At 37.5% G+C, this 13,649-nt stretch overlaps 1 protein-coding gene across 9 annotated transcripts in view; it reads left to right on the top strand.

The window, feature by feature from the left end:
• Axs (Abnormal X segregation) overlaps positions 1 to 13,649 on the top strand; it is a 230,836-nt gene that overhangs the window by 211,558 nt on the left and 5,629 nt on the right. For 2 of the 9 annotated variants that reach the window (XR_002546431.2, XM_022083431.2), the window contains exons 1-9: positions 4,724 to 4,970; positions 5,476 to 5,706; positions 6,922 to 7,198; positions 7,544 to 7,660; positions 9,903 to 10,078; positions 10,282 to 10,440; positions 11,520 to 11,742; positions 12,469 to 12,599; positions 13,183 to 13,272. Coding sequence is in view for 8 of the 9 variants with exons in the window: in XM_022083431.2 (XP_021939123.2) it covers positions 5,482 to 5,706; positions 6,922 to 7,198; positions 7,544 to 7,660; positions 9,903 to 10,078; positions 10,282 to 10,440; positions 11,520 to 11,742; positions 12,469 to 12,599; positions 13,183 to 13,272 (1,398 nt within the window). In the remaining variant the exon portion in view is untranslated. Of the gene's footprint in view, positions 1 to 4,720; positions 4,971 to 5,475; positions 5,726 to 6,921; positions 7,199 to 7,543; positions 7,661 to 9,902; positions 10,079 to 10,281; positions 10,441 to 11,519; positions 11,743 to 12,468; positions 12,600 to 13,182; positions 13,273 to 13,649 lie in introns of those variants that run through there. The other 7 variants (XM_087355239.1, XM_087355237.1, XM_022083432.2 and 4 more) reach the window with 7 other exon arrangements.

The raw sequence follows: 13,649 nt of genomic DNA, 5'->3' as shown, positions 1-13,649 counted from the left end.
TGCTGCCTTGCGTTAGTATAGAATAATGTACTGATGGAATAATCTCTGGCATCGTAAAACTGAAGTATTTGCAAAATTAACATACCGAGGTTCACTTTCATCAACATAAACCTTGCTCGTCGTACTTACCAGCATCTCATCAGTAGGTGTCAGACCTCTACTTTCGGTTTTTCCATCTTGAGGATTCTCTGCCCCGCCTCTAGAAAATACTGGCATTGCTAATGTAAGATGAGTTTCCAGATAATAATAACAGTGGATTGTTTATGCTCAGTCAATCAGTCGAGTTTATCTCGACAACAGTAATCTGCAATATAAGATCTTAGTACACTTTTCCGGGTTTTACATCCTTTCGTCGCCTGCACAAATTCGGAACATCTCAAATCTCGGCCCAGAGACAGGCTATCCTAATACTTCTGCTATTTTCCTACAAGTAAATGCCAGAATAATTCTTTAAACTGATCCAGACCGAAAACTTCCACGTCCATTCAACCTCATTATTCACTAGTTAACTTACCATTCCACGCTGAATAATCTTATATGTTTACAGCGTCGCTAAATGAACATCAATAAGACATGAAACCCACGTAGACAACACTGGGCTCGAAGCAGAGTCTCCACAGTGAGAATCTGTGGCTCCCTGCAACCGTGTTATATGAAGTGCCGTGTAGACAGAAAGCCGAGATCACGTGAGCTCGTGTTAAAGGCATGCCATAACGCAATTTCTACCAAACAAATGCCAACAAAAGCAGTCAGCCTGAAATATCAGAGCCTGGAGCATAGGCGTTGTAGTAGACAGAGACGGAGAATGATATTGAATACGCAGATGAAAATGTTTTTTACACTGTTTCACCAGGGGTTCAAATGGGGCAAAAAATTCAATTACATCCTTTGGTTACTATTGGTGCAGTTTTATTTAGTGAGATAACACGTCCTTTCCAGACAAACCCAGAATTGTAATTTTCAATCTCACTTCCATATAAATAAAAAAAGAAGAGAAAAGAAAGAAATCGATTAATTCAGTGTACAATCGTTCTTCGCTCTTCAGTATTCATTAAAATTTTATAACGAGGAAACATTAATTAATTTATGCATGAAGTCAATTCAGCGATCGGTGGTTATCGTCGTGATAGGAAGATAACGCGAGTTCCATTCTGGGATGACTGTGGCCTACCGTGTTTTTGCATCGTGATGTTTCCTCGATGTATGCCAACGATCGGAGGAGCATGATGCCTCCACTTTCAGAGTTCCAAAGCAACTCCTTGTCTGTGTGTTGGGACACCATTTTAAACTATTAGAACTAAACTGAAAGTAGAATAAGTGTCGGAGAGAGATATGACATTTTTCTGAATAGGAAATGTTATTTTTTATGTTTATCCTAAAGTTACATGTATTAAACATTAAATATAAAATTATTAAATTTTTGAACAGAAAATAATTTGCATGACATGGGTTTATAAACGTCATAGATCGACTAACTTTCCACTGGGGACTTTGAGTAATAAATTCGGGAATGTTTTTCGAATCCAGCTTTCTTTTAAATTATTTCTTCTGTACTGAGAAGCTGTATAAACTATTAATATGACACCATGTCTAATTCTATGTGTCTATAACTTGTAGAAAATTTTAGGATTCCTTGGTTCAGTGTATCTTATTTCTGGGAGGTGAGGTAGTGTATATATAGGCTGTATTGCCGACGTTTCGGAGAAATTTAATCTCTCCGTCTTCAATGCAAAGATTTTGAACATATGTTTTGAAGAATGGCTCAAATATTTGTAGTAAACATAGATAATAGAAGGAAATGGCATCACCCTTTCTTTATAAACAGAACTATAAATGTGACTTCAGTTCGGCAATATTTGGAATTTTTATGCCGAAAATTCATTAACTTCAGCGTTAATCTCTTATTTAATTTCTTTCGTTCATTGTATGTGTTTCTCTGTTATAAAAATGGAGCTTAGTTACAAACTCATATTTCAATTACATTTCATTAACCTGTTCAGAAATAATATCTCTTGGCATTTGAACTGCTGTAGTGTAGTTAATTTGCGGAATAAAAATACAGCAAATCTGTATCTGTATGGTGCGTGTGTGTGGCTACTTTTTGATGATTCGAGTACTGATATTTGATTTCGCAATGAAATTCTGTCATGTTCATTAGGATCGTCATTATGTTACATACGGAAGATTTCTGTCAACCATTGACTACAAACGTATGAAATTTCGTTGGAATTGACTGTGATTCAGGCATCAGACAGCATACAAAGCGAAACATTACCTGTTCGGTTTTCTCATTCCCTCTGCTGCTTTGTTTCGTTGGAACATTCATCACACAATCATTATATAATGAGGTGTGAAAATGTGAGCTAAATTGATTATCGGGTATGAACCTTTATTTAGCAGTAATGAAATTAATAATGGTATCCATCAAAGCCTATTAGCATAATGTGAATATTTAATTTTATTTGGGATATGTCGTAATACACTCTTCAATTGGTTATATAATTTGCATCAATGTCCTAATTATAAGTAACAAAACAGCAGGTTGTTTGCTAAGCATTTTCTGTTGAGAAGTTGGAAATATTTTCCTAAGTGTTCACTAATCATAAACCATAAATTCTGTCAGCTAGCATACAAGTCTGCATTTCACTCGCCTTGTTCAAGTTAAAACTAAGATTTTTTACGTTATCGTGTCAAAGTGGGTGGCAAAGAAATTTCTTTCAGCTATAGAACATTTGTTTGTCGAATTTTTCAATAGGCTGGCACATAAAATGATCTGTGATCAAATGAGCTCGATCATTTGTAAAAAATTTGTCCTTAAGTCGAGATTCGCATTAAATAAAAGCAGGAACCAAAAGCCAAAATAATTGCGATATGTATGCATGATCTTTGAAAATAAATGTTCATTCAACGTACGTGCATGCAAGCTCAAGACATATTTACATAAGGTAAATAACAGCAGAGTTCTTAGAAGTTAACTTACGTCACCATTGAGGACACAGTTTTATCTTTTATTAGTCGATTATTTGAATTTCTAGTCTAGCACACGTGGTAGGTACTGGAGGTCAATTTCCCTTTTGCTATTCTTCCAGAATTTCCGTAGAAGTTTTGGAACATGTGGTTCTGTCACTTTCCTAGCATTTTTCTTCTCCCTGACTCTTAAAATCCACTTCACGATATCTAACGAGAAATATATAACAGTAAGCACATGATTTTGCATAAAATGCTGAAAAAGTTTTGCGTTATATGACCTGAATTACAAGTTATACATTTGGTTGCACTTCAAAAGAAAAAAAAAACCTATCGTCTTTTGAATTTTAGTTTTGACGAGTTTTAGGAAAAATTTATTCCCTCGAGTAACAGTGTTTATTAGTAATATTGAAGAGAATTATGATGTAAACGGGAAGAATTTCCATCCACGACAATTTAATTTATTCTGATGCTGCGTAGAGGACATTTGTTTATTATATATTAAGAAACTGTCTTAACATAAATGCACTTTCAGTTATTTTGAAAAATTGTTCTGTAGTTTATCCTTATTTCAGTTTTAAAAATATTCAATTTTCACATATTAATTTAACATGTGTTTGTAACAGTATTACATTATTTTAGTTTTCATTTCGACCAGGAAACACATTTTTCAGTTATTGAAGTTCCGTGCCTATGTTTAACAAATTTGCATAACATGCAAAAATGTGAACAAAAAGTTGTCAGTGGAACCACGGTTCCGGAGAATTTGACGTAAATACGTCTATACGGAAAGGAAGTTTATATATTGGCTTTATTCTAAATATTTCCTTTATATCCGCTTTACAATTAAGTAAAGTTTGATTAAGACTTTGCTTATTTAACTTGAATTAGTTATGCTTAAGATGGGTCTGTGCTAGATGAATGTAATGTAAGGTAGGGTAATGTAATGTAAGGTAATGTAATGAAATGTTTCCTAGATAACAATAATGCCGAGTAAACAGACGACGTTTCGTAGGTAACAATAATGCCGTGTAAACAGGTGACGTTTCGTAGGTAACAATAATGCCGAGTAAATAATTGACGTTTCCTAGGTAACAATAACAATTGAAGTTTTCTAGGTAACAATAACAATTGAAGTTTTCTAGGTAACATAACAATGGAGTTACACTTTTTCGTTTCACTTTTTCGTTTCACTTTTTGCCGAATGACACTGACCCTAAAATATAGACGTATTTACGTCAAAAGACATTTTCCTGGAGCTATAATAAACAAATAGGATGAGCCCAGTTCTAATGATTTATTTGATTGCTGCTTTCCAACAATATCTAGTTTCGCGAAGTTAATTAACAATTTAAATAGAATAGCATTATTACGACATGTAAGAGTATAAAATACAGAATTGATTATAGAGGAAAGTGTAACTGGTTGAGAAAAATTTATAAATGCATTTCATTCAGAAGGTACATGTATGAGACCAGGGAAGTCATTCATTCATTCATCCGAAGCTTAATTGCAGTGTTGAAGAAACATTCTCTTTTCAATTGTTGCTATTGCATTGCGCTAAATACAATTTGTGTGCAAGTTATGTTCATCACGTTCCTCTTTTCCCAGGGAATCGATTAAAATACTACTATAATCTTCCAACAATGACTGTATCCGCGCCGTCTTACAGACGAATCGGACACTGCCGATTCCTTCTTCGTACATATGCTGCTATCTGTTGCCTAATTTTGAAACCACTTACTAAGAAACGCACAGTCAGTCTAAAATGTTCAACCTTCAAACTGCTTGCCCAAGTGGAAACGTGGCTCCATTCCAAACGAAAGATACAACTACCTACGCGGCATCTCTTGCTTTAAATTTAGTATCTTGACTTTCACGTAGTAGAGACGTTTGCAGCTTAACAGTGAGTCTGAAATCGTAACCTACCGTATTGTGCTTAGGAAGAAAGTTTGTTGCATTGCGAAGTTAATAACGTTAGCTCTGGTGTCATAACACAACAGGTAAGTCGAAACAAGTTCCATGAATGAGTCATTACACAGTGACGTCACTGAGTAACGAGAGTTCTGATGCGTTTTAGCCAGTAACAGCTTTCTGTCAGCGATGGCTACGTATCTTACGCTTAACTAGCACAGCTGTGTTATGTAGAGCATGTGGCTGAATTTGTTCCAAACTTTAAATTATTTTCTGTATTTCAAATTTGATTTTAAATAGCACTGGGCAGCAATACAGCAGCATAACTCTCTTTATAGTAGTGGCAAGGCTTGCTGTTTTACCTTAAATTAAGTATCCGTAATCATATCGAGTGTTTTAGTGTCACCAGTAAATAACCTTTGTTTACTTGTGAACTAACTGCCAGAAAGCAAATAATTTGTAGCTTCGCGTGTGAAAGTAGTGAGATCTGTTCTCTTCCTTACACTTTGTTGGTAGTCACAGTGACGAGATGCGTGACTTCTATAACAAATGAGTGAAGCCATTTAAGACAATGGCGTGCTTTAATTTGTTCAGGGGCGAATGACAAAGAAGAGACAGCCTCAGTCAGACGGAGACATGTCCGCCAGTCCTAATGACTCCTCAGAAGAGTCAGCGGTCGTTTTCCCACCAACTTACATTATTGTTCAATTCTCAAAGCGTATACGAGCAACAGCTTTGGTGTGGCTCGTGAATAAAGTATGTAGCAAGAGACTTGATGGTGGAGCTGAACTTCTAGTAAGAAGACAGCCACATCGCGACGGAGAGGTACGCAGAATTTGGTTTGGTAGGTTTAGTAGACTGCAGTGGTATGTTTTATTATATGTTGTAATTCCTTTAAAAAAAGGTCTTACACCGGCAAAGAGGAAGGTGATTTATGACGAAATAAGATGTGCCAAACAGTGGCTTTGAGACGTGGTGTTTTGCCTTGTAGAGAAGGGCATATATACAGGTTGATTCAAAAAGGACTTTACAACTTTGAAAGTGTATAGAAATTTATTCAGAAGGCTTACAGAATCGGTTGAGGTGTCATTTTGTAGCAAAACAAATCAAGGTTTACCTCAAATAGACATTTTGGTTCGATGTGGTTGCCATTGGTGATACTGCAGACATCCCACCTGAAATCAATTTCTTGCCAAACACGATCCAGCATATCAGGTGTCACTTCTGCAACTGCGGTGGTGATTCGAACGTTGAGCTCAGTGATATTGGCAGGTAAGGCTGGAACAAACACACGATATTTAATGAAACCCCATAAGAAAAACATCGAGAGGTGTCATATCTGGAGAACGAGGTGGCCATGCTATCGACCCTGTTCGACCAATCCACCGACCTGAGAAACGGTTATTGGGGAAATCCCGGACTTCTGTGAGGCAGTGAGGTGGTGCGCCGTCTTGCTGGAAGTGAATGCGTCCTTTTTGGTCATCTTCGTCTAATTGTGGTATGAGGAAATTTTAGAGCCATTTTCAAATACACTGCCGCTTGCGCTCGCGGTGACGGAATTCGGTACTACAGCACAACGTGAGTTAAACTTGATTTGTTTTTCTGCAAAATGACACCACAACCGATTCTGTAAGCCTTCTGAATAAATTTCTATACACTTTCAAAATTGAATCACCTGGTATTAAGTGTTTAATAAGAACTCTGTTTTCAAGAAATTACGTGAACCAAAAAGGAACTAAACGAAGTCTAGTTTAGGCCTTTCACTTAACGAAGAACACATCACCTACTATTGTGAGGTTATGATGCGCTGGAGAGAAATACACACACAGGTTTCTAGTTGGGAAATCTACTGAGAAACGTCCAGTTGTAGGACCAAAAAGGAAATTAGAGTAAAAGACTAAGGTGGAAATAAGATGTGAGGATGACATGTTATGAAACTGGTTTAGGATCGTGAAACGTAACGAGTTGTCGTGTTACCGGCTTTGAAACTGAAACTTCAGTTTCTGCTGTCAAAGTGTTAGTTGTTGCTGTTGTTTACAGGGCGTTACCCTTCACGTTTCTGCTTCTAAAATCAAGTTCTTGGAGGTGGCAGAGGAATTAGAGCTGAAGAAACGTGACAGATGCGGTCTGATCAGAGAGTTTACAGTCAGTCAACTAGACGACTTCCTTGAGGATGGAATGCACGTGGATGACTTGCTCACCACGGCAGAGAGGCAGTACATCGTGAGACATGAACTGGAGAACATTCGAACCCTCAAAGAAGACGATCAGGTGCCAGGGTACCCAGCTTTCCGTCTGTACGAGGGACAGTCCATAGGTATACATCGGTCTTAAAATTGCAAATTTGTACGGAAACCAACAGGGATTTCTGATGGGTTCTGCATGTTTCGTCACTGTCGAACAAAGATTTCGTCTTCTGGGTTGTTGAGCCATGTAGTCTGGTAGAAGTTTGCCGACGTTTCAGAGGTTCTTGCTGCTTCCATCATCAGGGCGACTTAGTCTTCTCTCCATGGGCTTCTTGGGTTCTAATCCCGGAGATAACGCAGCCGGGGCGTGATACTGACCACACATCTGGGCCTATAATTATTTACAAAGTTACGAATGTGTGGAACTGAACCTCTTTTTTCCTCCATGCGTCATCAACGTGTCTTTTTCATTTCAGTTCAGATGTGTCTTCATTGGAAACTTGTGAAACGAATGTATCCCTTACACGATATGGAAGCACTGGATAAACTAGGGAAGAAATGGTACTGGGCATTGTTTCAGAAACAACCATTCGGTGAGTTATCCTCGTGCTTTAGTGGTCCTGAGTTTGTCTCTGTACTAAATGAGAAACTTTTATTTATAGCGTCACTGCTCTCGTATCTTTTATCGTAAGAAACATTAATACCTGTTGCAAGATGCAATATTGCGTCTGAATTAACATTCGGGGAAGAGGTATGAAAAATGTACTGATAAGAACGAAACTGGTTTACATATTATCACAAATTACGTCCATCTGTTCATCAAATGTTCATTTTTTTTTCACGAAAGTTCTTTACAATGAAACTGTTCGTATTTTCTCAGTTATACGAGGAGGGGGCCTTATAAACCTTCCACCGCTCCGTTAAGTCCACTTTATAAGTTTACTAACTTATTTTAAAGGTAAGTAAATTTAGCGCTGAACCTAAATCTTTACCTTTTTTTCCAAGAAGCAAGCGGGCTGGTGTATCGGTAAGAATAGTCATCTGTTTAGGAGGTGAACGATTCGAATCTCGACCTTGTTCTCGTCTATCGTAGCTGAGGATTCTATCAGAATCCGTCGCTCTCTAAAGGCGAATGAAAGGAGACTGTCTTCAAATGTTCCATGACTGACCTTTTCCTAATTCTTAACAGAAGTAGGATTATGTTCTAGCGTCTTCGGTAATTACGGAAAGATTTATTAACAAGTGGCTGGAGGAAATTACAGTCTTCGGAACTGCGGTTCGACTAATATTGTTACTGTCAGTCCGTCAATAATCATATGCAGAACGATAGTTGTGCATTGCCTCATTAAAATGAGAAATAAATTAAAAAGTTTCGTCTGCAACTTCTGGGCAATATACCGTTTTGGAGACGCAAGCATTGATAAGGGGATAAAGTTGAAATCGATCTTAGACAAACTAATTCTCAAGGTTACCAGGCTATTGTCTTGAGAAGTGGTTAATTTATAGGTCAATAAAGGAGGAAGTTCCTCGGCTAACTAAAGTGTCAAGTGCTCAAGGGATTTCCTGTGCGATGAGGTTATTCTTCGACGTTTGACATTTGTACTGTAATCAGCCTCATTCCGCAGGAAGTTTGACCTTTCAGAAGTTGATAAGGTTAGCAGAATTCCATCGTGACTATTATAATAACGTTTTATTCCAATTAAAACCGCAGATAAGAATTCCGATTAGAATACAGCAAAATTAATACACGTGGTGGTTTTAATTTGTACTGAGAACTGATAGATGAATGCAGAAAGGGAAACGATAGTTGCGGAGTGTCTGTCGTGTTACCAGCAAAAATGAATCAGACACTGAACTGCCTCATCGTTATATTCGTTTCTGTGCACTAAGAATTAGGAATGGGTACCAGTCAGATAAATGTCAGTAGTGTTCATTGACACTTATAACAAAAATTAATTTATTGATATTTTGCAATTATATGCCTTTAATCTGGAGCTAAGTTACTAAAAATATAAAGGTTAAGTTGCGTTTGGAACTTGACTAAGTACCGTGTAATTCAGACGTGCGGTGTTGTGAAGGTATAGCTCCATGAATTGTTAAACTTCAATATTACGTACGACGTAGCAGCTGAACATTAAGCTTTGTCTTCTGCGCATGCGTAAATATTTGTCTACCTGCGCGCGTCCCCGAGCTCACTTAACCTAACTTGACCTAACCTATGTAAGAAAACCTAACCTGACTTAACGTTCTATGCGAATTTATAAATTGGCATGGCTTTCATGTCAATTTATTGGTCTTACAAATCGATTTATTTCCCTATGTCTATCAGCCCGTAACAGCCCCAGGACCGTTGAACGAATTTTTTATAACATTTCGTGTACGGAAGTTTATTAACTTTATTGACGCATTCAGATTTTTGTTCAAATCGTACGACAAAAATTCCACCTCACATGAAAACCAACGTGAGCTTCTGGGGGCGGAGTGTACTGGGTGGGGAATCTACAGCTTAAATACGTGGGGAATCCTCGTGATGACATAACCATTCACCCAGACAGGCGCGAAGGTCAGTGACGACGGATGACAGTGGCGTGAGGTTAAAGATAAAGTCCTTTCGAAAATCATCTGAACTGATAGGCAATGCGTAGACTTTCCGTTATATCAGTAGTTCCTTCAGGCCTGGTTTGTTCAAAATAAGATTTGAGAGATATGTAGGCCTATGTAATGTAATGGCGCGTATGAACTCAGTTTATTTACTAATGTATATGTTTATACAAAATTTAAGTACGGAATGTGCAAGTATTTTTCGTGACGTATTTCTCCCTTTGGCATGTGCAGAGGATATCCGGTTATATTTTGGAGAAGCTGTGGCGTTATACTTCACGTTCCTTGGCTTCTACACCACAGCCTTGTTAGTCCCGATGTTCCTCGGATTTCTACAACTATTCCTGCCTACTGAGAGCATTGCTTTCTTTTGCGTCTTTAACGTACTTTGGATGACAGTATTTTTAGAAGTAAGTACACACATTTCAGAAGTGTTATTTTTTTCGTGAATAAAATTGAACGTAATATGTATTATCAGTAATTGGGCTTGTTTATCAGCGTTTAAATAGTCATCTGTACAGGTAACTCCAGGGAGGTACCGGGTGTTGTGTAAACATAGCAACGAAATAAAACATTGAAATTTCTCTGTTGTCGTTGTTCATTATCTTGATAGGTATGGAAGAGAAAATGCAGTGAGCTAGCATTTACATGGGGCACCATTGGTATGACGAGTCTAGATGAACCTCGTGCTAACTACCGGGGCGTAATGGGCATTGACGAGGTGACGGGTCGTTACCAGCCTCAGTTCCCTCGTTGGAAAACGAACGCCAGGGTTAGTAGATCTAAAATATTTGAACTTTGACAGGTGTTCAAAGCAATATTGTGATTTTGTCCTGGATTCTTATAAAGAGTAATGCACAAGCAGTTTTCGTGTCTTGCCTTTCACACAGCCACTGAATCAACCCCGATCCAACGATTCTACGGATTTGGCTTAACTGATCGTTAACTGTGATTTAAGTAGATATTTTATTTTCTTGCCTGTTTATCAAACAACTTTCTTGGAAGTCGTAAGGATCGCTGGAAGAAAATAAGCGACTTCTATTTCGAAACAATAGGACCATGGCTCTTGCCAAGATACTCAGAGATTTTTTTTTCTACGAAACAAGAATACTATTTAGTAATTATTTAATTTGGTGCTGACGAAGATAAAGCAGGATAACGTAAAGCTTAGCATTGGTTAATATGTTCCAGAATGTATTTAAAGCAGTTTAAAAATAAATTTCCTTCGTGTTAAAATGTCTTGTTTCTTCTTGGCGCTAGAATCTTGGCACTCTGTAGTCATAAACGTTTTCTCGGAAGCAGGAGTCTATCTGTTGAGGATGGGCACCGTGGCATGGCATTTAGGAGCACAAAAGGTTATAAAGACAGATAAACAGAACGGTTTTCCGCTCTCGATATCGGCGTGTGCGTGGCTACGTACCTTATTTAAAAAATAAATTTAATCGCAAAGACGTTTGTGTTGGTGAACACGCCAGCAAAGAAACTGAATTTAACTTAAATGAATCGTTATTGTTGTTGGTTTATTTAATGAAATTTTCTTAGCTTCGTACTTAATTTATAGTTTCTAATGGGCGGATTATTTTTTATTTTTAAACGAGAAAGCAATCTTTGCCTATTTCTAGAATTTGCTAGGAGGAACTTACGAAAACCAAATCGATATAGAGATATAGCGACAACATACGAAATGCGACTTGGAAGACGGAGGTGGCTTCAGCGTAATCCGTGGAAGGTAGAACAATAACAAGGACAAAAACAACGGAGAGATCTCTCTGAACTTGTTACACAATAAGAATAAAGATACAGTTATGATTTATCGTATTAAAATGTTTATATAGGTTATTTATTTTTCAGTTATACTGCGTCTCATTGCCCATTGTATTTGTGTGTATGGTCGGGGCATTCTTTGTTATGCTCGCCTCTTTCTGGGCAGAAGAACTTCTTTTAAACATGAAGAAACAGCAAAGTTTGGAAGCTGGCGAGATTGTGGTTCTGTTGCCAAGTATAATTTATTCAGCTGTTGTGTTTATAATGAATTCTTGTTACCGAAAGGTAGCAACATGGCTTACGGAATGGGGTAAGTACTTGTTACTTTAACAGCTGTTATGTTACTTTTTGCTTAGGCTGTATTAAAACAATTACAGTGAAACCCGTTTTAATGTGTGTAATATAATTCTTTTAATTTTAGTAACCGCGTGCTTGCGCAGTTAACCTGTCGCAATCACGATCATTGACATACGCATTGTAGCCGAATTCTGTTGCCGTGATGGTCTTGAACTTTGTTAAAGATGAAAATGGATGTTTTCTGGGTTACTGGTAGAACGTGGGTAAACTACCAGAATAAGCGGCCCAGGAACCCAGACGACAACCAACCATCTTCTTACTGAGTCGCCTTACTTCGTGACGTATGCTGTACGCGTCGCGTGGAAAAGAGAATTTGAAGATTCGGATTGTCAAAAACACAGAACAAATGGACGAAGGCGTGATTAAGAGCATATAAACAGAAACAGATATCTCTGCTTTGCGAAAGGAGTACAAATGAACATTAGTAAGAAATTTCAGGATGCCAGAAGTATTATCTGCTTAAAGGTACCTCTGCGAAATGATAAAGAGAAACTAGTCTAAATGTAACGAGCCATTTTCATCTTCGATACGGAATAAAACGTCGAAATTATAGAGACAGCCGCCTAAACGTCGTAGGACTTATTCCATATATCAGACATGCCACTCGAGAAGGATTCGTTGCATGAAATGTGTTACCAGGATTTACGTTTTATTACGTATTTGACTTGTTATGATCCAGAGAACCACCGGACTCAGTCGCAGTTCGACAGACATCGCGTGACCAAGCTCGTTCTGTTTGAGTTCGTCAACAATTTCATGTCTCTGTTCTACATAGCATTTTATGTCCAGGACATGGATATGCTGAAAAATGTAAGTGTTAATTGAAACGCAATAGTAGAATTAGTAGAATTAAAATGATCTAACGAGATGTTTACACCTGCATTAAAATTTGTTTGTCAGTTTCCTGTCACGTGCTTCCACCATCAGGGTATATCTACGCTGATGATGGAGTCAGAGACAGCCTCCAGAACATTGAATTTTAATTTCCACACGGCTGTTCGCCCGAGAAGACTTTTCTGATACATTTATTTTTATATATTTGCATAATTTAAAGTAACTTATGTGATAAGTTTCGTTTTAAAATTACATGTAATCTCGATGAAAAAAAAATGTAATTTATAAACAAAATTTGGTATCCCAATATCAAATTCCATGGAAAGGCTGTCGCTTCTCCTGCCCGATTTAAATCCCACGTGCTGTTAGAAGCGCCTCTGCCGTGATATATAGGCATATTTGTAAATTACTAGCGGGATATTAATTTCTTAGAACATATATCTTGATATTCAGATTTATAACAGACTTTGTTCCATCATTATATCGAGAAGAAATGTTTTGACGTGTTGTGAGTAGATTCGTAATAAATGCTAAAGTATCTTATCGTTTCCTCTTTCAGCAATTGGCTGTCATGTTACTTATTTTCCAAGCCATAAACAACTTTCAAGAAGCTATTCTGCCTCTTCTAATAAAGTATTACAACAAAAGAGTAAGTAATCATTTTGCCTTCGCTGTGTTAAATATGGTAGGCCTATAGGGTGCTAGGACACGACATTAGAAATTATTTATCAGAATATGTTTATTTGAAAAAAAATTATTTCCGTGACAAAACTTTATGGATATAATTGAAATATACCCCCTAATATTTATTTACCATTTTCAGTCCAATAGCTGGTCAACTCTCGAAACAGAATACGTACTCTTTGTTAATTTTATAGTTACCAAGCTCGTAATGAAATTCCAAGCATTTTATATCAGTGTATTCACAAAGACCCATCTTTTAGCTGCAAGTACACCTAAAGAAGGAGACGTCGATCTATGGGCTGGTTTTGTGCGTTCTTCCAGTACCATCCATTTGTAAAGGTG

This window comes from Zootermopsis nevadensis, unplaced genomic scaffold (genome assembly GCF_977971745.1).
Source record: "Zootermopsis nevadensis isolate Lab colony 2312 unplaced genomic scaffold, Znev_1.0 Znev_ptg000024l, whole genome shotgun sequence".
Classification (NCBI taxonomy): domain Eukaryota; kingdom Metazoa; phylum Arthropoda; class Insecta; order Blattodea; family Termopsidae; genus Zootermopsis; species Zootermopsis nevadensis.
This window is presented reverse-complemented; position numbering and strand designations above follow the sequence as displayed.